The 24,802-nt window shown below is 55.5% G+C and overlaps 1 protein-coding gene across 2 annotated transcripts in view; it reads left to right on the top strand.

Moving 5' to 3' along the window:
• COG7 (component of oligomeric golgi complex 7) overlaps positions 1 to 24,802 on the top strand; it is a 134,588-nt gene continuing 109,786 nt past the window's right edge. The window contains exons 1-18 of one of the 2 annotated variants that reach the window (XR_010795036.1): positions 1 to 72; positions 3,414 to 3,629; positions 4,488 to 4,636; positions 4,921 to 5,037; positions 5,431 to 5,599; positions 7,516 to 7,598; positions 10,290 to 10,412; positions 15,017 to 15,215; positions 16,267 to 16,394; positions 16,829 to 16,983; positions 17,906 to 18,022; positions 18,609 to 18,674; positions 19,185 to 19,368; positions 20,846 to 20,983; positions 21,109 to 21,192; positions 21,634 to 21,748; positions 22,215 to 22,358; positions 22,700 to 23,053. Coding sequence is in view for 1 of the 2 variants with exons in the window: in XM_066640556.1 (XP_066496653.1) it covers positions 3,464 to 3,629; positions 4,488 to 4,636; positions 4,921 to 5,037; positions 5,431 to 5,599; positions 7,516 to 7,598; positions 10,290 to 10,412; positions 15,017 to 15,215; positions 16,267 to 16,394; positions 16,829 to 16,983; positions 17,906 to 18,022; positions 18,609 to 18,674; positions 19,185 to 19,368; positions 20,846 to 20,983; positions 21,109 to 21,192; positions 21,634 to 21,748; positions 22,215 to 22,358; positions 22,700 to 22,866 (2,304 nt within the window). In the remaining variant the exon portion in view is untranslated. Of the gene's footprint in view, positions 73 to 3,413; positions 3,630 to 4,487; positions 4,637 to 4,920; positions 5,038 to 5,430; positions 5,600 to 7,515; positions 7,599 to 10,289; positions 10,413 to 15,016; positions 15,216 to 16,266; positions 16,395 to 16,828; positions 16,984 to 17,905; positions 18,023 to 18,608; positions 18,675 to 19,184; positions 19,369 to 20,845; positions 20,984 to 21,108; positions 21,193 to 21,633; positions 21,749 to 22,214; positions 22,359 to 22,699; positions 23,104 to 24,802 lie in introns of those variants that run through there. The other variant, XM_066640556.1, reaches the window with a different exon arrangement.

The raw sequence follows: 24,802 nt of genomic DNA, 5'->3' as shown, positions 1-24,802 counted from the left end.
GGATTTAGCGCAGGACAGACCCGCAGTCAAGATGGCGGCTGTCTCCCGGACTGGCTGCTGACGAGCCCGGAGGTGGGTCGGGGGCGCCGCGAGCAGAGGGAGGGCGCTGGGGGACCGGCAGTGGAGCCTCCCGTGCAGGGGCAGTCTACCTGCTTGGGAGGGCGAGCCAGCAGGAGGGCCGTTGCTGCCCCCCAGCTCGGAGCCTCCAGGGGGCGCAGCAAGAGGGAGCGGAGCCTCCATGTGTAGGAGCAGTCAATCCTGCAGCCTAGTGGTGCAGGCCAGGAGCAGGCGCCTGTGGCCAGCTGGCTATGCTCCCCTGAAGTGCCTGGCTGGCCTGCCTGGAGAGGGTGCCCCTTTGCTCTCTCCTCGGCCCCAGCAGCAGCCCCTGTGCCCCCTTTCCTGCGCCAAGGGAGGGCCCGCCTGCACCAGGTTCCCCATCTCCCCCAGCACTGCCGGGGGTCCTCTCACACCCAGGACGGCGCCTTTGCTTGGTGCGTGTTCCTGAGGGGGGCAGGGAGGGATAGAGGGGAGTTCTTTTCCCAGGGATGTGCGGTGGGTGGGGAGGCAGGTGAGGCAGAGCCTCCCCACTGGAGTCCTTCGAAAAGTGCCGCCGCTGTGGGAGGCACCCAAGCATGTGGGTGGTGGGTGCTTGGATGCCTACCACAGCAGTGGCGCTTTTCGAAGGACTCTAGTGGGGAGGCTCTGCCTCACCGGCCTCCTCACCCTTCTGCATGTCCCTGCCTTTTCTCTCCTGCATAAGACCAGAACCAGGGGACAGGCACTGAGCATTTGGAGAGTTAGAACTGACAAAAGAACTATTTCTTGACCCACCATGTAATTGGCCTGTGGAACTTCTTGCTACAAGAGTTGAGGGGGCATGGTGGAGATTTACAGAATTCTGGCATTCTGAGGTAGTCCACCTCTAAAATCAAGAGTTTGCACATACCCATCATGGCTTGCAACCTGAGGGTTCAAGGGCAACACCATGATGGACTTTTCCTCCAGAAATTTGTCCAAACCTCTCTAAGGTATCTACGTCAGATACCATTGCCACATCCTGTGGCAGGTTTCTTGCCTTGTGTGCTTCCTGAGACATCTGGTGGGCAGATCTGTGATACCAGAAGTTGGACTAGATGGGCCTTTGGCCTGATTCAGTAGGACTCTTCTTAGGATAAGAACATAAGAACAGCCCCACTGGATCAGGCCCATCGAGTTCAGCTTCCTGTATCTCACAGCAGCCCGCCAAATGCCCCAGGGCATCCTGGTGCCCTCCCTTGCATCTGGCATTCTGACATAGCCCATTTCTAAAATCAGGAGGTTGCGCATACACATCATGGCTTGTACCCCGTAATGGATTTTTCCTCCAGAAATTGGTCCAATCCCCTTTTAAAGGCATCTAGGCCAGATGCCGTCACCACATCCTGTGGCAAGGAGTTCTACAGACCAACCACATGCTGAGTAGAGAAATATTTTCTTTTGTCTGTCCTAATTCTTCCAACACTCAATTTTAGTGGATGTCCTCTGGTTCTGGTGTTGTGTGAGAGGGTAAAGAGCATCTCCCTGTATCCACTCTATCCTTCCCATGCATAATTTTGTATGTCTCAATCATGTCCCCCCTCAGCTGCTTCTTTTCTAGGCTGAAGAGGCCCAAACACTGTAGCCTTTCCTCATAAGGAAGGTGCCCCAGCCCAGTAATCATCTTAGTCACTCTCTTTTGCACCTTTTCCATCTACACTATGTCCTTTTTGAGATGCGGTGACCAGAACTGGACACAATACTCCAGGTGTGGCCTTACCATCGATTTGTACAACGACATTATAATATTAGCCGTTTTGTTCTCAATACCTTTTCTAATGATCCAAAGCATAGAATTAGCCTTCTTCACTGCCACAGCACGTTGAGTCGACACTTTCATTGACCTGTCCACCACCACCCCAAGATCTCTCTCCTGATCTGTCACAGACAGCTCAGAACCCATTAGCCTATATGTAAAATTTTGATTTTTTGCCCCAATGTGCATGACTTTACACTTACTGACATTGAAGCGCATCTGCCATTTTCCTGCCCATTCTGCCAGTCTGGAGAGATCCTTCTGGAGCTCCTCACAATCTCTTCTGGTCTTCACCACTTGGAAAAGCTTGGTGTCCTCTGCACTCTTCTAATTTCTCTGCCATCTCTAAGTCTCCTTTTATCTCCCCTTTTCCTCCCTCACCATCCAGAGGGCCAACCGCTTCTCTGGCAGGTTTCCTGCTTCTAACATATTTGAAGAAGCTTTTATTATGCCCCTTAATGTTGCTGGCCATGCATTCCTCATGGAGTCTCTCTTGGCCTCCTGCATCACCTTCTTACATTTCTTTTGCTACAGTTTATGTTCCTTTTTATTCTCATTAGGGCAAGACTTCCATTTACTGAAGGAAGCTTCTTTGCCCTTTATGGCCTCTCTAACTGGGCTCATTAGCCATGCGGGCACCCTCCTAGACTTGAGTCGAGTCCTTCTTTTGTGGTATACACTTCTGCTGGGCCTCTATTCCTGTTGTTTTAAGCAGCCTCCATGTAGTCTGGAGAGATTGGACTCTTTTTACCTTCCCTTTCAACCTCCTTCTAACCAAGCCTCCTCATTTAAGGGAAGTCCACCCGTTGGAAGTCAGGAGTTTTTGTGAGAGATTTGCCTGGTACTCTTTCCCTGATGTGCATGTCGAAACAGATCACAGCATGATCACTGTTCCCCAATGGGTCAGTAACATTGACATCTCTAACCAGGTCCTGAGTACTGCACAATATTAAATCCAGAGTCGCCTGTCCTCTGGTGGGCTCCATGACTAGCTGCTGCAAGGCACAGTCGTTTAGCATGTCGAAGAATCTGGTCTCTCTTTCGTGATCCGAACACGAATTGACCCAGTCGATGTGAGGATGATTGAAGTGTTCCCTCATTTCAAGGTCCCAGGTTTCTGGTCTGGAGGATAATAGTACACCCCCAGTATTACATTGCTCCTCAGGCCTGGAACCCACAAAGATTCTATGGTGGAATCAGACCCGCCTTCAATCTCTACTTTGCTGGTTTCTATGTTTCTAGGTTCTTATGTTTTTAATGTTCAAGTAGGTTCTTGCACAATGGGTGGGTAGGGGGTTTGTGCAGTCAGACAGCCTCAGGCCAGATATGTCCTCCAGGCTCTCCCCACCCTTTCTAGAAAGGTTGCCACTGGCTGGCAGCACAGGTGCTTGTGGTCTCCCTTGGCTTGCCTGGGGAAGGGGCAGTGAAAAGTGTGGCTTCACTTCTTTGCAGTCATGGATGCTTCAGAAACACCTGCGCCTGCTGCGCGCAGAGTGTTTGGGACACTTCATGGCTCAACTCCAGGGCTGCACTGCATCAAGTGCCCCCCCTGCCAATTTCTTCCCATCTTGTCCCCTGCCAGGCCATTCCACTGTCATCGTCCCATGCAGGGTTGGAGCCCCACAGGCTGTAATGGATTTTTCCAAGTTCCTGGCGGATGACTTCGAGGTGAAGGCCTGGGTGAATGGGGCCTTCCGGGCAGTGCAGCAGGAGGTGCCTGGCAAGGTGGATGGCCATGCAGCCACCCTGGTGATGAAGCTGCAGCTCTTCATCCAGGAGGTCAACAATGCAGTGGAAGGTGATGATGCCGTCACGGGAACAAGGCGGGATTAGTAGCTGGGTCTCAGGGCAACGGTGGAAGAACCAACCTGGGCCAGGGTTGCTACTGCTCGGGTTGGTGGTCTGAGGGCACAGGATGCAGCCCTTGCAGGGCAAGGTCTGGTCAGTGCTTGGGTGGGGCCCTTCATACCTGCTGCCTTGCCTTCTGCAATGGAAGCGCGAGGGTGGCCATGAGCTCTGCTCATCCATGGTTTGTAGATAAGGTTGTGGCTCATAAAGCAACTGGTCAGAGTCATCAAACTTTTCATCAGCTGAGAATGTGGCCCTGATTAAAACTGGCATCAGCTGGACATTTTTCTCTTTGTGCATGTTGCTGTGAGAAATGCAGCTAAGAAAAGATGCCACCCTAGAAGAGTCCACCCTGCTCTCTGTCACACCCGGAGGAAACCTTTGCCAGACAGTGCCTGCGTGCAACAGCCACTCACTTCAGCACTTTTGGTTTTGCACATCTGCAAACATAATCAGTAGAGTAGTGGATTTAAACTTGGGCCATTAAGCAACGAAGGTTTCTTTAATGAGGGGACAGACCTGCTACTTGCACGCTAGTTGCACGTTTCCCAGAGGTAACTGGCTGACCACTGGTATAGACAAGTGCACTGTGGCGGTGAGGCAGGGAGTACTGTGCCTCCATCAGCTGGACCTGGGTGCCTCTCTGTGATGCGGCTGTGGCAGCCTGCAGCTCCCTCCTGCCCTGCTCTCCCCACCTTTCTGGGCCACAGTTCCTTGACCTTGTTTTCCAGTCACTGGGAAGACCCCTTCTGTGCCTCTGCAGCGTCATTCTGAGTGCCTCCCTGATGGCTGTCTTTTCTTCCTGCAGAGACGAGCCACCAGGCCCTCCAGAACATGCCCCGTGTCCTGCGGGAAGTGGAGGCCCTGAGACAGGAGGCGACTTTCCTGAAAGAGCAGATGGTCCTTGTGCGGGAAGACATTGAGAAGCTGGAGCAGGACACGGCCCAGTCCATGCAGGTACTTGGTCTTCTGTGCCTGGTGTGTGTGTGTGTGTGTGTGTGTGTGTGTGTGTGTGTGTGTGTTTGTATTCTCTGCCTCCAGAACTGCTGGGCACCTGCTCCTGGGGGTGGCCATGGCTGGAGGCTTCTAGAAAGCAGAGCCAAGTGGCTGCTGTCATTCCCTGCTGCCTACTGCTCTTTGTTGGCTGGTGTCTTTCAACGCATGCCATGCTGGGCAAGCACCTCCTGTGGTGGGTGATGGAGCCCACTCCCATGATCCCAGGCCTTTGCTTCTGTCTACAGGTCCTGGTGGAGCTGGACCACGTGAAGTCCCGGATGCAGCTGGCAGCTGAATCGCTGCAGGAAGCTGACAAGTGGAGCACCCTCAGTGCGGACATTGAGGAGACGTTTAAAACACAGGTGGGTCCCTGCATGGCTGCCCCGAGGTGTCCTGTGGGAGGACAAGTTTGGGGCGGGAGCAGAAGCCTTTGCCTGAGACTGGGGCTGTCATAAGCAAACTAGGACTGTGACCTGATACACACACCTGTCCAGGAGCAAGCCCTTTGGAGCAGAGGGGAACTGCTGTGGTGGCACCTGTCCTCCCTGCTTAGAAAAACGTTGCTCATGTTTAGGTTGTGTCTTAAACTGAGAAGAAGAAAAAGCAGTCAACGTCTAGATGATTTCTTTTGAGAAACAAAAAAGGCACTGTCTGTTCCTGGCTCTCCTCCAGGCAAAATGGGGTGGAAGTGGGGTTCCAGGAGGAGTGCCAAGGAGGTACAGCTGACCAGACGGTGGGGCTCTTGTCTGGGGCAGGATGTGACTGTGATCTCGGCCAAGCTGACCGGCCTGCAGAGCAGCCTGGCGGTCTTGGTGGACACTGTGGACTACTCGGAGAAGTGCCTACACCTGGAGGCACTCAAGAACCGGCTAGAGGCCCTGGCCAGCCCACAGATCGTGGCAGCCTTCAACGCTCAGTCTATCGGTGAGTGAGTGAGCAGGGGTCTGCGACCTCTGCAGACAAGGGAGATGGGAGGGGGGCACTCTGTCCTCTGCTAGGCCCTCAGCCCGAAACTGTCCCAGAAATTGGGCAGAGAAGGTGGAATTCCTTATCCTGGTCCTGCTGTGAACTTGGTTGAGTTCAGGGTTCAGCTCTGGGCTGCAGCTGGCTCAACTGGCTGGCTGCCCTGCAGGAACCTGCCCAGGCTCCTTGGGACCCATCCTCGGGCAGGAACATGAGAGGGTGTCCTCAGTGGAGGCTCTGCACCCCTCCTCTGGGAGACACGTCCAGTTTCTCTTCTGCCACTTTTGAAACAGCGACTGAAAACTTTTTTTGGAGTCCAGTTCCACCTGCTCAGTAAGACTGGCCTTGTACTACAAGTGCCACAAGGTACCCACCTCCTTCCCTGCCACTCTCCTATCCCACACAAGACTGACTTGTTTGACTCCATTTAGATCCCTTTATTTACTGCTGATGATCCACAGGCAGAGACTGGATGGATCACTTGAAGGCCTGCTAGGAAGTGACCAGGAGGGGGTGCCCTTATACTGCACATGGGGAAGGGCTTTGCTTGGGCTGCCTGGAGCCCTGTCCTGGGGGGGGAGGGCTGGACGGGCTGGACCTGTACTGATGATTTCAACCTCAGTCATGGGCAGGCAAACTTTCCCCTCGCCCAGGGCAGCTTCTTGTGTCTGGTTTGCCACCGCACTAATGCTGGTCTCTGTCTAGCACAGGGGTGCCCAAACCCTGGCCCTGGGGCCACATGCGGCCCTCGAGGCCTCTCACTGTGGCCCTCAGGGAGCCCACAGTCTCCAATGAGCCTCTGGCCCTCCAGAGATTTGTTGAAGCCCGCACTGGCCTGACGCAAGTGCTCTCAGCATGAGGGCGACTGTTTGACCTCTCCTGTGAGCTGTGGGATGAGGGCTTCCTCCACTGCTTGCTGTTTCACGTCTGTGATGCAGTAGTGGCAGCAAAGGAAAGGCCAGCCTTGCTTTGTACAAGACCTTTTATAGGCCTTGAGCTATTGCAAGACCTTCATTCATTCATATAAGTTCATCTTTAATATATTCATTTATGTGAACTTACGTATATTTATTCAAATTTTAAATGTAAATTAATTCTTCTTTTCCCCGGCCCCCGAAGCAGTGTCAGAGAGATGATGTGGCCCTCCTGCCAAAAACTTTGGACACCCCTGGTCTAGCAAAACCAGAGACTTTCCCTTTGCTCTCCTTGCCCCATACAAGGTGGGGAGGAGAAAATGGGTGGGTGCTCCATTCTGCCCTACATCTGCTCTTGTGGAACCTGAGCAAGGGAAATCCTTGTTGTGGTTTCACATTCTGGTGCCCCCCTTTTAATTTTGCAGAGCTGACCGAGTGCAGCAGCTCCGAGCTGTGAGAATCCATACCTTCTGTTGAGTAGCCAGCTGTTGTGCTCCCTGCCCCAGGCCCCTAATCTGTAATATGGTCACCATCATGGGCCTGTTGGGGGGACTACATTGCACCCCACAGCATCATCTGACATGCTTTGAACTCTCTGTCGCCACTAAGGGGTTGTGCAGCACAGGCAGGCTCACTGTATTTTGCCCTGAGAGCAGCCCTGTTAGGTGGGGTAACCCTCCCCCCCCCCGACTTTATAAGTGGCGAATTGAAACTGCAAGACAGTGGCTTGATTTGGCAAGGCTGTGGCAGAAGCTGAATTCAGATCCAAGTCCCTGTTCCCTGGACTAGGCCTCTCCAGACCACAGCAGGGCCAGGATTCAGGCACCTTTTCTGCCGTGTGGATGGGGTAGAGCCAGCTGGACTGTTCCAGAGCAAGAGGCTGAATTCTCCTGCTTTTCTCAGAGCTTCTGAACCTTCAGGCTGGCCAGCAAAACTCTGTCTTCTTCCCACTGTGTTTTTTAGACCAGGCCCGGGTGTTTGTCAAAGTCTTCACGGAAATTGACCGGATGCCACAGCTGCTGGCCTACTACTACAAGTGCCACAAGGTACCCACCTCCTTCCCTGCCACTCTCCTGTCCCACGCAAGACTAGCGTTCTGATGCCTGGCTGAAATAAGGAGCCTCCTCGCAGTTGCTGCAGGTGTGCTTGTGCCCCTCCCACAAGTGCTATCCAGTTTGCGCTTGTGAGTGTTGGTGGCTGTTGCTGCTTCAGTTGCTCATGCAGAAAGCTTTGGAGCAGAGCATCGGAAGCCCAAGTGGCACCTCTGTCTTGCTGCCACAGGACATGGTTGTTCTCCTGCATGAGTCTGATCAAGGTGAGCAGCCACTGCCCACTCACTGCACGGGGCCCACGCAGGACAGCGTCCCTGCAGGGAATGTGCCATTGTTCAGATCTGCCAGTCTGCCACCCTTCATGGGTTCACAGGCCCTTCCTCCTGGCAGAGCTTGTCTTCTTCACATCTTCCAGTGGTTTTGATGGGCAGGAGGGGGGCTTTCTTCACCCCTTCTTCATTTGGAAACTTGAGGGACAGTGGCATGAATGGCTTTGGAGACCAGTTGCACCTATTTGAGGAGGTTGGGAGCGCTGGGTGGTTGCGTTAGCCAAGTTGGGGCGGGAGTTCAGAGTCCATCCACCCAGAGGAACCAGCTGATAGAAAGCAATGGCGGGTGAGGGCTCTTGGCTTGCCAGGGTCTGGGCACACTCTTTTGGGGCCCACAGCCAGAGAGCATGCCCTGTCCTATGCTCCTCCCTGCGAGCCCAGGCCAGCCCCACAACTTTGGACTGCCTCTGCGCTTCTGAGGGCAGCTGGATGCCCTTCTGATGAGTGCCAGCATGGCAGGCTTGGCAGCTTTGAAAATGAGCCTGTCCTCTGCCACCTCCTTATGACTCTTGCTCGTGGCTGCCCATTGGGGCAGTGCCCTTGACGGAGGGCCAGGTAGATCTGGGGTGCATCAGGCTCATCCAAGCTCTGGCTTTTTCTCCCCTCTCCAGGCCGTTCTTCCTAGAACGCAGCCAGGGTGGGGCCAAAATGACCCAGATGACCAAATGGTGTTGGAGGCATTCATGGGGAGCAGTGCACCAGCGTACGTGGAATGGCAGCCTCTCCTGGGGTGTGTGCCTGTCTTGTGGCTTCTTGCAGCAGGGCAAGGAGGGTTTTTGGCTTCCAGCCTCACTTTGCTTTCTGTGTGTGTGTGCTTGCACAAGGGGTGTGATGGGAGAAACAGGCTTTTAAATAAGTAAAATGGGTGAATACATTAAAGATTTTTGCCCTGCCCTTCCCCTGATAATGGGGCACCTGGGTTGGCTCATAGTAAAGAAGCAGCAGCACCTAAGATTCTTTAAAAAAAATGCAGAAAACGTAGCCATCTAAAGGCATCTTAATCACCCAAAGGCGTCAAACAATTGGTGACAGAAGCCCCAAGTAGCATCCAAGCCACAAAGGGGACCCCTGAAACTGTCTTTTGCCCTCCAACGGGCTGCCCCCCCCCGCCCCGAGGGCGCAGTTCCAGTTCCAATCAGGAGGAAGTGCCTGTCTCACCATCTCCGCCCCCAGAGTGCAGGCTCTGTTGTTGCATCACGTGGGCACCTGAGGATCTGGTGGTGTGGGGCAGGTGCATTTTCCTGCTCCTTTGATCAGGCAGGATCTTCAGGAAGCCTTCTGGACTACGAGTCACTGAGCGGAGTGCCCTGAGTGGCTTTGGGGGTGGAGGATCAAAAAACAAGGATGCTGGCATATCCTGTGCACACTTAGCTGGGAGAAAGCCCCATTGAACATAGCAGGACTTACTTCCAAGTAATCATATACAGCAGTGTTTCTCAAACTGTGGGTCGGAACCCACTATGTGGGCCGTGAGCCAATTTCTGGTCATCCCCATTCATTTCTTTGTCTTTTGTTTTTAATATATTAGACTTGATGCTACCATGGTATGTGACTGCATTTGAGGAAATGTTACAGACCTGTACTTTTAACAAACAACTACGTATATTCTTTTAACAATGATAGTCAGTGGAAATTACTCCTGGGTAAGTGCTGGTAGAAGTGCAGCCTAGGATTGTTAAAAATTTTCCTGCTTGATGATGTCACTTCTGGTCATGACATTACTTCCGGCGGGTCCTGACAGATTCTCATTCTAAAAAGTGGGTCCCAGTGCTAAATGTGTATGTCTAGGATTGTGGTGTTAGCCTCCAAAACTGAGTGCGAACGCCCTCTGGCGCATACCCCATAACCAGGGACAGGCAGGAGGTGGGTTGGGATCAACTGGTCGGTCGCTGGGTGATTTGCAGCTGGGCAGCACAGGGTTTCCACGCCCCCCAAGGGTGCAGCAATAGTAGACCGTTTGACCTCTAAAAAGAATAAAGTTCTTAGCATTGGCTGCTCTTTTCACTGACTGCTTCTTTCCCAGCCTCAGCCTTCCTTATCTGTAAAATGGGAGCATTAAAAAATGGTCTTGATCTTAACTCTGTTGGCCAGTGGAGAGTTTTTCAGTCAGAATCCTTCAGAGGCAAATTTGTGCTTGTATCTGCAGCTTACGCCAGTGCATGACGCATGGGGCGCCCGATGCCCCAGCTGCGCCTGGCTACCATTTATGCCCATGGCTTCAGTCAGTGGACCCTGGGGTGTCTAGTGGAGATCCCCTGAGGGCGAACTCAGTGTCCGTTGCTGCCGAGGTTTTGTTAATGGCTGGAAGCAGCCCCTTGGGACGGCATTGGCACCCAGCCATCCTTCTTCCCCACAGGCACAGCTGTTGGCCGTATGGCAGGACCTGTGCCAGTCTGACCTCCCCTTGGACCGGCAGCTGACGGAGCTCTACGACCTGCTGCTAGGGACTTGGCACGCACAGCTGCAGTGGACCACCCAGGTAGGCAGAGTGGGGGGCTGGGGCACCTGCAGTGGGGGGTCTTGTGTGGATGGTTGTTTGGGAGGGGTCAAGACCGGTGGGGGCATCAGGGAGCGGCAGCAGCTGTGGGGTTTGCCTCTCGTTGAAAGTGGCACGAATTGGTCAAGAGCAGGCAAGAGACTTTCACCGCCTTGGGTGCCCACCTGCCAGGCCTGGCACATCCCCTCTTGGGTTTTCTCCTCCTTAGTTTGTGTAGCTCTACTGGACTGTTGGGCAAAGCAGATTTTCCTTACAAAATGCTCAGCTGGTCCTGGCTGTGAAGGGCAAAGGCCTGGGCGGAGGGCAGAGGCTGTGCGAGACTCAGGACAAGGACCTTGGTGGTGGAGTGTTCTGTGCACCTGGGATAGCAGCCTGCTAGGATGAGTGTGGGATCGAGCGACCCTGAACAGCCTTGGTGTGATTTTATTTTTACTTTCAAGCCAGTTTCTGTTTCTTGTGGAGGCAGAGCTTTGGTGGCAAATGTGCCCATTGGGGTCTCTGGGTCGGTAGTGGGGCTGAGCAGGTGCTGTTTGTTGCCTGCTCTGCAAAGCTCTTGGCTCTTCCTGAGCAAGCAGAACCTGACTTCTTTTAAATGTAGAATACAGATAGTAGGTTTTTTTGTTATAGTCCCGAGTGTGCGTAGTCCTGGGCATGTCCTCCTCTACAGCTGGTCCTGGATGTAGCAAGCCTCTTTTGGACAATTCTCAGCTCTGTTGCTCAAGGCATTTGCTTGTCAAATAAAACACATTTTTGCAAACAACCCCAGACAGCTTACAGCCAAAATCAGTGAGAAAACACAGTTAAAGTAACAGAAATGGCAATCTGCAGAATCAAAACAAATGTGCAGAGGCCCCAATCCACAACCCACCCGCAGTGGAACAGGCCAGCGCAGTGCCTGTCGGCAGCACAGTTTGCTTCCACTGTTCTAGGGCTGGAAACGGGACACACGCATCTCCCCTGCACTGTCATTGAGAGCCTTGCTCCAGCCCTGGGGCAACGGTTCTCCTGCAGGGGGCTCTTTTCCACCATCTACTCCCCTTCTGTCTGCCACAGAGAGCCAAGGAGAGGGAGGCCCTGGAAGTTCCTGGTGTCACCTCTTTGCTTGGCTGTCCAGCATTCAGGCTTTTGGATTTCGGATCACGAGTGGGACTGTTAAAACATGGCTCTGGGGCTGTGTTTGGTTGTTCTGGTTCAGGCATGCTGCTGTTCAAAAAGAAATGGCCTGGTGTCCCAGCTCAAGTGTTGTAAGCCGCTTTGGATGCAGCTCATGCAGTTATACCCCACTATGGCGCTTGCAGCTCTCACGTTAGGAGAAAATATTTGTTTTTGGAAACTGTTCAAAAAAGGTTGGGTATTTTTCAGAGCAGTCTCTCTCTCTCTCTCTCTCTCTCTCCCCCTCCCCCTTCCAGGGGGGAAGTGAAACACAAACCATACAATTGCATACTGATTGCTGGATTAGTGAAGGTCTTGCCCTGAACTGGTGGTCCCTGTTTGTGTTCAGGGTTTCATTCTGGATTGAAACGGAGAGACTTCAGGATTGGGTTCAGTTCAGTTCCAGTCAGTTGAAAGCACTTCTTTGAACTAATGTTTGGCTCTTGGCCGCAGGCAGGTGTGACATGCAGCCGCCGCCAGAGTGCACCCCCAGCTGTCCTGCATGGTGTTTGCCTCTTTCCCAGCACCGCCTGTGGCAAACTGGGATCTAAGTGACCTGGTGGCAGATCAGTGCCTGAGCTGGTTTCTCTTAGGTGACTCTGGGCTCCATCAGATTAGGCCAACGGCTCCTTTCACCCATGAAGGGCAGTGCTGATGGCTATCTTTTGGCCTTTCCTGCCAGGAGCTTTTTCCTTTCTGGGCTGAATCATTCTGGAAGCGGAGGTGTGTGTGCATCTGACTGTGTAGGCATTCCCTACAAACGGGGGGACCTGTTTGTTCCCCCAGAGTTGTGTCTGTGCACCTCCATGCCAAGGTCCAAGGGAGACAGCACACCTCAACTTCATGGTTTTTCCCCTTGGGGAAGTGACAGCGTCAACAGCAGCGAACAGGCGAGATCAAACTTGTGATTGAACGAGCCTGGAGTGCAGAGGCCGTAGCTAATGTGCTCTTTTGACCCAAAGTGTTAGGAGGGAACAGGTGCCAACTTACTTAATGGAACACCCATCATCTCTTGCCATAGGCTTAAGGTCAGGTGTGTGAGTTAGAAACGCCCCTCCTCCTCGACCAGCAGGGCTCTCCAAATGGCTTCCCACAAGACTGAAATGCCGCAGCAGCCCTGCTCGCCCTCTGGAGAAGTCTGGCACTGGACCATATGTGGCTTCAAAGGCTGGGCAACGTTCCGCGTTGGCTGTGGCTAAGATGTGGGTCAGGGCAGGGGCCAGTGAATTGTCTCTGACAGCTGGCCGAGGCCACCGGGGTGAGAGGGAGGGCCTCATTTAACAGGCCTCCTCCTCAGGTTGGTTTGCCTGCTGTGTAATTTGGAGGTCAGCTGGCCAGGGAACCGCATTGCTCCCTCGCGCAGAGCACAGGTCTGTTGCTGGAAGCTACTGCAACACTTGTCCTTCCAGTTGCAGAACTGCACAGTGATGTTTGCGTCAGAGACTCTGGGAGTGGGCCTGGAGGAGGGTGCCAGGGTCATCCATGCGAAAGCCTGCAGTTCCTTGCCAAGAGGGTCAAACGGAAACCGCCTTCTTCTCTCTCAGCCTTCTGGAGCTGAGCCGTGAGCCTTTCAAATCCTTGGGGGTCTGTTTCTTCTGAGTGGCTGCTTAGCCACTGCCTGCATCTGACTGAGTTGCCCTCGTGTGGTCTGTGGCTGCATCTCTGCAAGGCAGTCTGGGGTCCCAGGGCTCTTAATATTAGACATTTCTATCTGGGCAGAAGGAGAGCAGGGACACTCACACAGCATTGTCCTTTAGAGCTCGTGGCCCCGAATGATTTAAAGCCGGGGTGGAATGAGCTTACAGATGCTCTCATGGCAATACAGAATGTTGCTCGTTTTTCCCGTGGCAGAATTGGCGTGCAAACTGGCCTTGTTGAAAAGAGCAGGGCCTTGTGGGCTTTCCCTGAGAATTGTCACTAAGTGAGGGGCTGCAAGGAACATGCACAGCTCACTACATTTTGGACATGGCTTGTTCTCCGCAGAGCCGTGAAGGTAGCAAACCTCCCTGGAGCTGTCTTTTGTGCTGGCTTGTGAACCAGTGGCATAGCTAGGGAGGTGAGGGGGTCAGTTGCCTTGGGTGCCTTGTCAAGGGGGCCTTTCTGAGGCCCAGGGAGGCTGTATGTGGCTTTCTTGAACCTTGGAAGACCTGCCAAAGGCCTTCAAAAGGCACTTCTGGTTTTAGCATGTCTTTCTAAGGCCTCCAGCAGGCCTTCAAAGACCTTCTTAGGCTTGGGAAGGCTGCACATTGCCTCTCTGGCCTCAGGAGGACTGCTGGGGACCTTAGAAACTGGAAGTGCCTTGGGGGATGTTTAAAAATTTTTTGCTCCCATGTCCCAGATGGCGTAGCTCCACCACTGATGTGAACCAAAAGAGGAATGGACAGAACTGGTGTGTCTGTATCACCGCAGAGTTCAGGGGGCAACAGGTCATTCTCCGTGTATTCTTAGTTTAGACAACAGTCTACAAATATGTTGGGCAGCAGTGACACTCGCAGTGTGCTGACTGAGATTCTGGAGCCTCCTCGGAGTTCACCTGTAGCGGATAAATCAGGCCCTTGGAAAACTGGGCTGAGCTCCCAGACTCAGGATGGGAACTCCCCAGCCTTGTGTGTCTCTTGGCAGCAAGTTGTTCTCAGTTGATCGTCAGGGCAGGGGAATTGGACACCAGGTGGTTGTTAGTTAGTAATTCCCCTGGGTTTGGGGAATTTTGGACCCTTTTCTTGGTGTCCATCAGATTCAGAGGAAGGCCTTAGAAGTGGTGTCCAGGATGAAATGGTGATTCTGAAGCCAGTGGAGGCACAGCAAGAGCAGAGGACCCTGGGCCTGCTGGCACCTGAGGGGGCACACCGAGTGCTGACCCTCCCCCTTTGCTAGGCAATGAATGCACCAGCCTCTCCTCCGTTCCCTAGAATGGAGAAGGAGGAGGGGATTCCCTGTCCACACGTCCTCTTCTCTTCCCTTTCCAATCCAGGAAACGGGCTGCTAGAAGTGGGTGCTCTCCTCCCTGGTCTGCTGGCTGGGCCAGCCTTGCCTGCTGCTGGAGGAGTTGTTGTTAAATAATGTTAACTTGTTTGCTGCCTCCTTTCCTGCGCTCACGGCAGCTTCAGGGTGAGGCCAGGAGAGTGAATCTTGGGTGCCAGTCCCCTGGGACAGAGTGTGCGGGGGTCTCTCAGTTGGCCACCCCAGTTTAAGAGACACACACACACATGGGGGTCTGGGTGTTCAGAGGGCTGGGATGGAACCTTTTCTCAGCTGCACAGGAGCAGCTGGGTGCCTGCGGACCTGCTTCTCAAATGGTGAGCCAAGCGGCTCCACTTGCCGGCTTGTCCCTGTGCGTGTGTCAGTTTGCTGGCTGTGTAGGTTGGGGAGCTGCTGCTGACACCTCCCCACCCTGCACTGTTACTCCCCGTGGTCCTGTTGCCTCTCTCCTGCAGGTCTTCCAGAGCCCCCACCAGGTCGTGGCTGTGCTGCTGATCCAGGTCCTCGGTGCTCTGGTGCCCTCCGTCCCCATCTGTCTTGGCACTGCCATGGATTGTGCCAGCCCTGACAACAAGCTGCACTGCCTCCTTGGGCTGTACGAGGCCACCGCCTACTTTGCACGGAGCCTGGAGGCCGCCATGCTGCCCAGCCTGAGTGAGCACCCTCAGACCTCGTTCTCTCCCCCAGCACCTCCCTGTACGCTGCCTTGGCACGACTTTTTCCTGGGCCTTCCTGTAGATGAAAACATTTACAGAAACACTGTTGGCAAGCCTGGCAGCAATGCCCTTACATAACACTTGTACCAAACTTTGTTTAACTTGCTTGAGATTTGTTGACACAGTTCTGGGCCTGTTTGCTTGATGCGGAACACTCTGGAGACTCCCTTGAGCAAACATGCCTGGTGGCACTTGGTGCCTTCTTCACCTGACTGCCCAAGGTCAGGTGGCTGTCCAGGTGCTGGGCTGCCCAAGGTCACTGGGGCTGGGAGGACAGAGGGACCTCGGGGCACAGTGGCTCGGTCCCTGGCTGTCGGGCAGGCGGAGCTGAAGGTGATGGGCAGGGCCCTGTGCCAGGCAGCCTTGTCTGCCCTTGTAGCACCCCCTTCCCTGGCACAGCAGCAGGTACCGGTGTGTTTGGGGAACTTGCAGGGGCATTCTTTGGTCCAGACCTATTCAGAGTGGAAGCTGCAAGGAGGGCAGGGTGTGGGATCAGGTTCCTGCACTTGCCCATTGCAGGGCTTCCTGAAAGTTGAAGCAGATGCTAAGAAGGGGGAAGCCTGCTCTTGCTCAGGGCCGGGGCAGGGTGTTTTCCAGTCCAGGCCCCAGGAAGCTCAGGCTGCTCGCTGTTCTGCTTTCCAGATGTGGAAGCAGCCAGTCCAGGTCTGTGTCACTGGCCACTGGTCTTGTGTGGCCCAAACTTCCAGATGTGCTTTGCTGTCAGAACCTCCCCACCCCCCCACCCCCACGTTCAGCACAGTCCTTCCCATGGAGTTTGGGGAAAGACCTGTGGAAAGTTGGGGGGAGGGTTGTAGGGAGAAAGAGAGTGTGTGAGAGTTGTTCTGGGGAGGGGGCAGTTCCCTTTCACAATGGATGTGGGTTGTGGGGAGTGTGTGCAGCTCACATGGCCCCAGAGATCTGGGATGGGGGGAAGAGCAGGCATCCCGAGGCCCCTACGGCTGCCCCTGACTGCCTTCCTGGCCTTGTAGGGGAGTGCAACCTGGTGAAGGTGGCAGAGCTGGTGGAGGCTGTCTATGGGCCCTACAAGTCTTTCCAGCTGCAGTACGGGGCCCTGGAGGAGGAGCACCTTCTCGTCCAGATGAGCGCCGTCCCTCTGGTAAGAGCCGCCCCTCCCCATCTGGAGGGGTCGGCCGTGGTGGGTGCTCTACACTTCCTACTCGTGACTCTTTGGCAATAGGCAAAGCGGTGAGTGATAAATTAAGGCCACACACAAATCCTGCTTTGTGCAGCTTGGTCTTGTGCAAGAAGAAGAAGGTCTGCTCTGGGGTGCCGTTCCGCCCTCTCTGAACCAGGTGGATACCTGCCTGCTCCATTGCATTTGGTGCCAGCTAAAATCTCTGGTTTCTGCCTGTGCCTGTCGTCTGACCTTAGTGGAGTTTGTGCTGCCCTTGAACCATGCTTTTCTCTGGCATTTCCCGTGCTTTGTTCTGGTCGGGTTTGGGGGGGGGGTCTCCTGAGCCCCATCCCTGCAGCTCCCCAAGAGGGCTGGTGGTGAGCATGGCCTGAGTGGCTCTTGTTGTGGCTGTGCAGGAGCACGGGGAGGTCATCGACTGCGTCCAGGAGCTCAGCCACTCGGTGAACAAGCTCTTCGGCCTGGCCCTGGAGGCGGTGGACAACTGCCTGAAGCTAACGGACGGTCTGGCTGTGAGCGGCCTCCTCAAGGCCCTGAGGGCTCTTTTTGACAAGTAAGTCCCGGCTGGCAGGTCAGACCTTGCCCCTTGGCTGAGCCTTGGAGGTCAGAACAGAGGGTCTAGTCCAGCTTCCTGTATCTCAGTGTCCCACCAGGCGCTTCAGAGAGACAACAAGGGAACAAGATAGCTGCATCCTGTTGCCACTCCTTTGCATTCTGAGGCAACCTTTCTCAAACCAGGAAGTTGTACATGCCCATCATGGCTTGTCACCTGTGAGGGACTTTTCCTCCATTATTGGATGACTCTAAGTTCTAGTACTACGAGAGAGACGCCTCTCTCTGCTCAATTTCTCCACCCCACCAATCATTTGCTACACCTCTAGTATCCTACTCCTACCCTCAGTCCCTTTTCTCCTAGCCCTAAAGCCTCGTGGCACACCACCCGTATCTCAGTAGGGAAGGTGCCTGGGCATTTGGGTTGCCCTCTGCCACTGTCCTCAGCCCCTCGTAGTGCCCGTTTTGAGGTTTGGTGGAAGCAGAGCAAAGCTCCAGCTATGGCCATGCCATTGATCTATCCAAGACATGCCGGCTTCCCCAGGATTGGTGGTCAGGTGCTTATTTCTCATGGAGGAGATCCCTGCTGTAGCAGGCTGAAACTTCAGTGCCTTGCTGAGCTCCTTGATCCACCCTAGGGGAAAAAAGCTGCAGGCCGTCAAGAATGTGTGTGAATCCCTCTTGTTTGCATGAAACCAACCACAGAATGTTGTTTTCTTGGGTGGGGCATTTGGGGGGCTCCTCAGCCCAGAGGAACAGGCGGGGTGGTGAAGGGGCAGGATCTTCTGGTGTCCCCTGGTGAGCCCCATGGCCTCAGGGGAGCTGGGGGCTCTGCTTGGCCGCCCCTAGCGGTGTCTAAATGGCTTGAGAGCCATCCAGGGTCCTGCTTCCTGGCCGGTGCATCTGCCCTGCCCTTGCCACAGGTACGTGTCTGACTTCAGCAACGCCCTCCAGTCCATCAGGAAGAAAGGCAGACTGGACGACATCCCTTCGGACTCTCTTTTCCAGGAGGACTGGACCTCTTTCCAGAATGCGATTCGGTGAGAGCGGGACTCATGGCACTGGGCTGGTCCTTGGAGGGCGGGGGCCACAGCGGCAGCCAGCTCAGACAACCGTTCTCTGTCTGTGAGGCTTTTGATACCGTGGCAGAGAATCGCCTGCGTTTGGAGATGTCTGAACAGGGCCTCAAGTCCCTGACCCTTTTCCTTCCCTCCTCATTGAGCTTCGTCAGTTGGAGGCACAGCCGGGGGAGCAGGTGCCCTGCAGGGAGGCACTGACCCAGCCACAGATGTGTTGCATCCCTGGAACAAGTGAGCCAAACCACAGACTCCCAGCAGGGAAAGGAACCTCCAGAGTCCCGAGCTGGACTTCTCTAGGCCCCGGTTGTTCTAATTGGACAGAAATGCAGCCACTGAGTTATCCCCAGGGATATACTGTGGGCCGCCCCACCCCTCCCCAGCACTGCAATCCCTGGTGCCCCAAAGGAAGGTGTATTTTTCGCTGCTTGCTTGTGGATGCGTCTCTCCTGGCATCCTGGCCATGCACAGCTACAGACCTGTCACTGCAGGCGCCTTTATTGATGTGGCGTTAGGTGATGGGCTCTTCTCTCTCCCTCCCCCCCCCCAGAATAATTGCTACCTGTGGGGAGCTCCTGCGCCAGTATGGAGACTTTGAACAGCAGCTGGCCAACAGGTGAGAGTGCTGGGCTTGCTGCACAAGGTGGGAAGGTTCTGGGGGTGCGGCTTGCAAGAGGACGGGGCGCCTTGCTCCTTGCCAATAGCAGCCAAAGTGCTTGCCAGTATTTTCTGAAGGGCTGGCAGTGTGCCAGCGTCTTTATGGAACATTGATGTAAAAAGAAATGTGTGTGTAATAAAAGCCTCGGCGTGGATGGCCTGTGTGAGAGATGCCAACATTTAACAAGCCAAAGCAGGCACCCGCGGCGGGAAGGAAGGGAGGGCTGCTCAGATCTTTCTTCGTCCCCATGCGAGTAACATCGTAAGTCGGCAGTAGCTTCAGAGAGTCAAGGGTGCCCCGCTGGCTTGTCAGTGACGCTTTGGCTGGTTTATCTTTCAGCCCCTCTGGAAACCCACCAAGAATTTATTGAGGCACAACTGGGAAGGTGCCCAGGAATGGGGGGGGCAGGCGCTGGGGGCAGCTCCCATTCCAGGCCTGGTTTGCCACGGAACAATTTTTGTGCTACAGGATCCTCTCCACGGCAGGGAAGTACCTCCTGGACTCCTACAGCCCCTGCAGCCTGAGTGGCCTCCAGGAATCGGGAGCAGACCGGCCGAGCCCCGTCAAGAACCCCTGGCAGGAGTACAACTACCTGCAGCAAGAGAGCCCTGCTGACTACGCGGCCCTGCTGGAGACCCTGTACACGCTCAAGGTTGGGGGGGCAGGGGCGGGAGGGAGGCCTACGGTTGTGGTCAGGCCCTGGGGGCGGGCTGGCTGGCTGGCTGGCAGCAGATAGGCCTGCAGAGAGGCTTCGGGCATTATCAGTGACCCTTGCAGTGGGCAGATGGTTTGTCTCGGGGTCTCTCTGGGTCCCACCTGTGAAGTAGGACATCAGGCTTCAGCACACAGGTGCAACTTGCTACCTCGTAACAAGGCCAAGAAGGCGGCGTTTTCTAGAGCTGCCCATCTCCCCCGTGCGCTCTGCTCCTTGGCTGTGATGCGCTAGTGGCGATTGTGATCTTTGTCCTGGGCTTTGTGCTGTGCTCCTGGCGAGTTTTGCATTGGACCCGCTACCCTGCAGTTGCTTGGGCGGACGTGCTTGGGCACCTGCGGGTCGTCTTGATACACGGCTTGTGCAACTCGATGGGCAGCCAGCCATGTCTTCTCAAACGGTATTCCAAGTCTTGTTAAAAATGCAGCCCAAGTGAGACCCCCATGGGACTGGCATCCGCCCTCCCGGGCTCTTCGCCATGAGCAGAAGCTGAGGAGTCTCGCAGGCATCTCTTGCCTGAGCTTATGGTGGTGAGCCTCTTGTGCCCAAATGGCTTCTGCTGTTCTGTCTGGCTTTGCATGCCCCATGCATGAGAGACTCTGCCCTCCTTGGTCTGTGGGCCCAAGAGATGGCCTTGCCCTCTCCTTGTGGGCTGCTTCCCAGCCTGGCCTGAGATGCTGACCCAATTCTGTCACTTGGGCCTTTTCCCAGGAGGGCGTTGGTTGCAGCTGCCTCCCTGTGCAGTGTTTGCTTTCCGCCCCCTTCCTTATTTTCTCAGGTTTCTGGGCTGTTTGGCCTCCCACAGCACGTCCTGCTGGTTCCGCCCGCTCTGCTGCCACATCCTTGTGTTCCTCCCTATCTCCGCTTTTCCCAGAAGCGGCACCCTTGTTGTGCGCTTGGACCACTGAGGACAAAAGGTCCCCTGCTGCCTCTGATGCGGTGTCACAGCAGCCTCAGACAGGAGGCGCAGAAGGACCTATGAATTGGGGGGAAAGGGCACCCAAGAGCATTGGTGTCAAGGGGAGCACTGAGTGCGGGGATTGCCGAATGATTTGTGTTTGCAGCAGAAGTTGGAAGGCTGCCAGGTGCACTCCCAGTTCACTGGACTCACTAATGGGCCTCCGAGCGGGACTCCTTCCCAGTCCTGTGATCCGAGACCCATTTAACTGGGGATTGGACATGGGGAGGGGTGTGGACTTAGCCATGCCTCCCCCCCCCCACTAAACTGACAGGGTTCCTAACGTGGTGGACCCTGTAGCCAGCGCTCAGTGGACAAGCATGGATTCACACAATCACTCTGGCCAGTGTGGATGGGGGAGGGGATCTGTGGTTCGAAGGGGGTGCTGGGTGCCAACTGGCTGTGCAGCTGCTTAGGCCACCACCATGACGTGACTCTCTGTCCTGTCCCACCATACAGGAGAAGGGGACCAGTCACAGCTTGCTGCCCGCCCCACGCGCAGCTCTTGCCCGGCTCAACCAGCTGGCCCACCAGCTGGCCTTTGACTCCGTCTTCCTCCGCATTAAGCAGCAGCTTCTGCTGGTGGCCAAAATGGAGGTGAGCGGCCTGCCCCTGGTGCCCAAAGCAGGACCTCATGTACCACTGGTGGAAGGGAGGGGGGGAAGGCAGGGCTTCTGGGGTCTCTGTGGCCACTTCAGCCGCCCCTTTCGGCTCCATTCTAGGGCTGGAGCACAAGCGGCACCGGCGAGCTGCTCACCGACGATCTGCCCAACTTCAGCCTGACCCCACTGGAGTACATCAGCAACGTAAGAAGAGCCTGTGGGGTGTGGGGGGGGGCAGGCGAGATGAGGCCATCTCTTGGGAGGGAGGTCTGGCAGTCCCCAGCACTGAGGGATGTTGCTTTCTCGCTTGCTCAGGGCTTAGCCTTGGCCCCCGCTCTCAGCACCAGGAATGGCCCTGGCAAGTGCGCTGCTGTGCAGGCCCAGCCTGTTTCTGCCTTCGCAGCCCTTGCCTGGGCTGCGCTGGCCCAGCGTCTGTCCAAGGATGGTATCAACAGCTATTTCTCTGGTTTGTCGTTCTGCTGTTGCAAATGGCTCTGGGGGTTATTTTAGTCACAGAAAAGGGTGTGTCCTCCAAGTGAGCTGCGTGGCAGGCTGGGGTGTGTGACCAGGAAGCTGCTCACTTGAGGGTTGTGTGCCCCATCCACCCGCCCACCCCCTTCTTGGTCTCCTCTGCCCCCCTGCCAGATCGGCCAGTACATCATGTCTCTCCCTCTCCACCTGGAGCCCTTTGTGACCCAGGAGGACACCGCCTTGGAGCTGGCCTTGCATGCTGGGAAGCTGCCTTTTCCTCCAGAGCAAGGTAGGGAGGGCTGGGCCCCCTGCTGGGGTGGGAGGGGGAAGAGCAATGCCCAGGACCCCCGTCACTCTGCCCTTCCCAAGGGCCCAGGCCCCACACAGATGTGCACCTCAGTGGGAGTGCCAGGTGGTGGTGGTGGAAGGAGGCTGCCTGGGCTAAGCAATCTCACTCATCTCTTCCCGGTCCCCGCTTATGGCTATAGGATTGCTCCTCCACAGAAGGAAGCGCCCCCTCCCCCCAGTGGGGCCCACTGTGCTCCTCCTCCACCACATGTTGGTTCAGCTGAAGACAAAGCTGAGGGCAGCTCATTAATGGCTGCTGGGCCAATTGGTATCCCCCACCCCCAGTGATTGGTCCAGTTACACTCCTTCCCCTTTGCAGCCAATCCTTACAGCATGGCACCAGAATGGGTGTGTGTGTCCAGTCTTCACATGCGTGCCTGTGCGTGTGCTCTCCCCCACCACCGCAGGTGACGAGCTTCCTGAGCTGGACAACATGGCAGACTACTGGCTGGGCTCCCTGGCTAGGGCCACGATGCAGACCTACTGTGAGGTCATCCTCCAGATCCCTGAACTCACCCCACACTCCACCAAGCAGCTGGCCACGGATATAGGTGAGGAGAGGAGGGGGCCGGGCACACTTGTGCAAGAGGTCCCTTGTGGTGGGGGAGTGTCCTGGGGAGGCTCTTGCTGCCCATTTAGTTCCTTTGAAACCTGAGAATAGGATTCCAGCGATCTGCCTGGGGGTGCCATCCCCTCCCAAGGGCACTGCAGCCAAGGCTCCCATGCGAGTGGGTAGCCCCTTCTTCCCGTGCAGATGGTCCCAAGTTTGATCCTCGCAATGGATGAAGGAGGCTGGGTGGCCCAGTGGGCACTGACAAATCGGATGTGTCCAGCCTGGGGGGGAGCACCTGCTGGGCCCCCCTGCTCAGGGTCACATTCCTGGGTCTTTCAGATTACCTGGTCAATGTGATGGATGCGCTGGGCCTCCAGCCCTCCAAGGCCCTGCAGAGCACAGTCACCCTCCTGAAGGCCAAGCCGGAGGACTACAAGCAGGCGGCCCGGGCCGCCCCCCGCCGCCTGGCCAGCAGCATCGCCACCATGAGGGGCCTGGATTACTGACTGACTGACTGACTGCTTGGCTGGAGGCACTGATGGGCACTGTGTGTACCGAGCTCCCCCCCCCCAGCAGAGCTGTCTTGCAGGAGCAGCTTCTGTTTGGGCCCCCCAGGTTTGCTCCCTGCTGTTTTTGATTCAACCTCCTGTGACTCTGAGGAGCTGCTTTGGGAGTGCCTGTTTGGGGGGGGGGGTGTGTGGAGAAGGAAGAGGTTCCCCTTCAAGTAACCAAATAAATTATGCCAGGGACCAGTGCTTGCCCGATCCTTTTTGTGAGAAGTGAATTTAGTTGGGGGGAGGGGGAATGTTTGCCTAAAGGGGATACACACACACACACACACACACACACCCCTGTATTTAAAGTTGGTCTGAGGGTACCAGCTGCATCTGATTGCCAGGTCCGAATTCAGAGGGGAAGCGTGGTGACTGGGATCCTTTCCTCCCCTGGGATTGGGCCCCCACTCTGGCTCCACTGCCCATAGCAGCATCAGGAAAAGGAAGTGGAACAGGACATCCACTGCGCAGACCCTACAGGCAGAATCCTGATGACCGCAAGCTGAAAGTCAGGCTGGGGTGGTGACTGGGGAGCAGACTGGGTCAGGGCCACATGCTGAGGAACAGCAAGGAGCAAGAGGGCAGGTGGAGGGGGGCTGGGGTCTGTCGGGCTGCTGAGGAAATGCACGTTAGTCTCCTGTGCAGCTCCAACTTCCTGAACATCTTTCTTAGCTGGGGGGGGGGGGGGCGCTTGGGCCACCAGGAGAATGCCAGCAGCCTAGGCAGGATTTGGGGTGCTGGGATGGCATGGAGATGCTGGAGCCACCTGTGCCTCCTGCTGAAGGGTGTCCTGTCATCAAGGGACGGGCCTGACTGGACAAAGACCAAGCAGAGAAACCGGTTCTCTCAGCTGTGCTAATGCAATTACTGATCTCTGCTGTGGGAATAGCACAGCCCAGGATCTCACCCTCTTGTCTCTTTCCAGGGAAAACCAGAATGAATTGTGGGCACAGCTGGATCAGGTGCGCTCAGGCTGGCTCATCCCACATAGTGCCAGAGGTGTGGGGTAGCTTGGCATAAGAACAGCCCCACTGGATCAGGCCATAGCCCCATCTAGTCCAGCTTCCTGTAGCTCACAGCGGCCCACCAAATGCCCCAGAGAGCATAACAAGAAACCTCATTCTGGTGCCCTCCCTCGCATCTGGCATTCTGACATAACCCATTTCTAAAATCAGGAGGTTGCGCATACACATCTTGGCTTGTACAGGTGTAATTGGCCTGTGGGGGCAGGACGTTTAGAGTGCCCCTTAAAGGAGAGGAGATAAAAGCTGAGAGTTTTTTTTTCCCCTCTTACATCTTCTCTGGGAGGCCTGAACCTGCACCCCTTGTGTGGCATGCTTGGGTCTTACTATGTCCCTCCCCCCTTTATTTCCTCTGGAAAGGGAGCGTCTCAGGGGCTCCCCAACAAAAATGAAAGCCATGCATCTGTCGCAGACAACAACCTTCTGGATGCTGACACGTTGCGTGCTTGTACAGCAGCTGAAGTGGGTCCACTGAAACAAGGTCAGGGCTGGCCTTATTCCCCCTGCCCTGGTTGAGTGTTGGCAGGTGAGCCTATTGCTGGCAGGTGGACACAAGGAGTTGTGATAGCAGTTGCGTGGTCAGGACTCATTGGCAAGTGTCACTGAGGTACTCACCTTTTCCCACCCGTGATCTCAGGCCTTCCCAGTCCAGGGCCACTGCCCCAGGGATCCTGTGGAGCAGGGCAAGGAGTCTCCCCGCTGGGCTGGAGACAGTTCTTGACCGGCCCTGTGCAACGCTGCCCTTGTTCTCTCTCTGGTGGGGCAGGAGGATGCTTCTTCAAGCCAGCTACTTGCATAGAGGGTCAGGGATGTGGACACTGGCAGAGCCCATGGCAGAGCACTATGGAGCGTGGCGCAAGTCAGCT

This window comes from Tiliqua scincoides, chromosome 13 (assembly GCF_035046505.1).
Source record: "Tiliqua scincoides isolate rTilSci1 chromosome 13, rTilSci1.hap2, whole genome shotgun sequence".
Taxonomy (NCBI): Eukaryota; Metazoa; Chordata; class Lepidosauria; order Squamata; family Scincidae; genus Tiliqua; species Tiliqua scincoides.
This window is presented reverse-complemented; position numbering and strand designations above follow the sequence as displayed.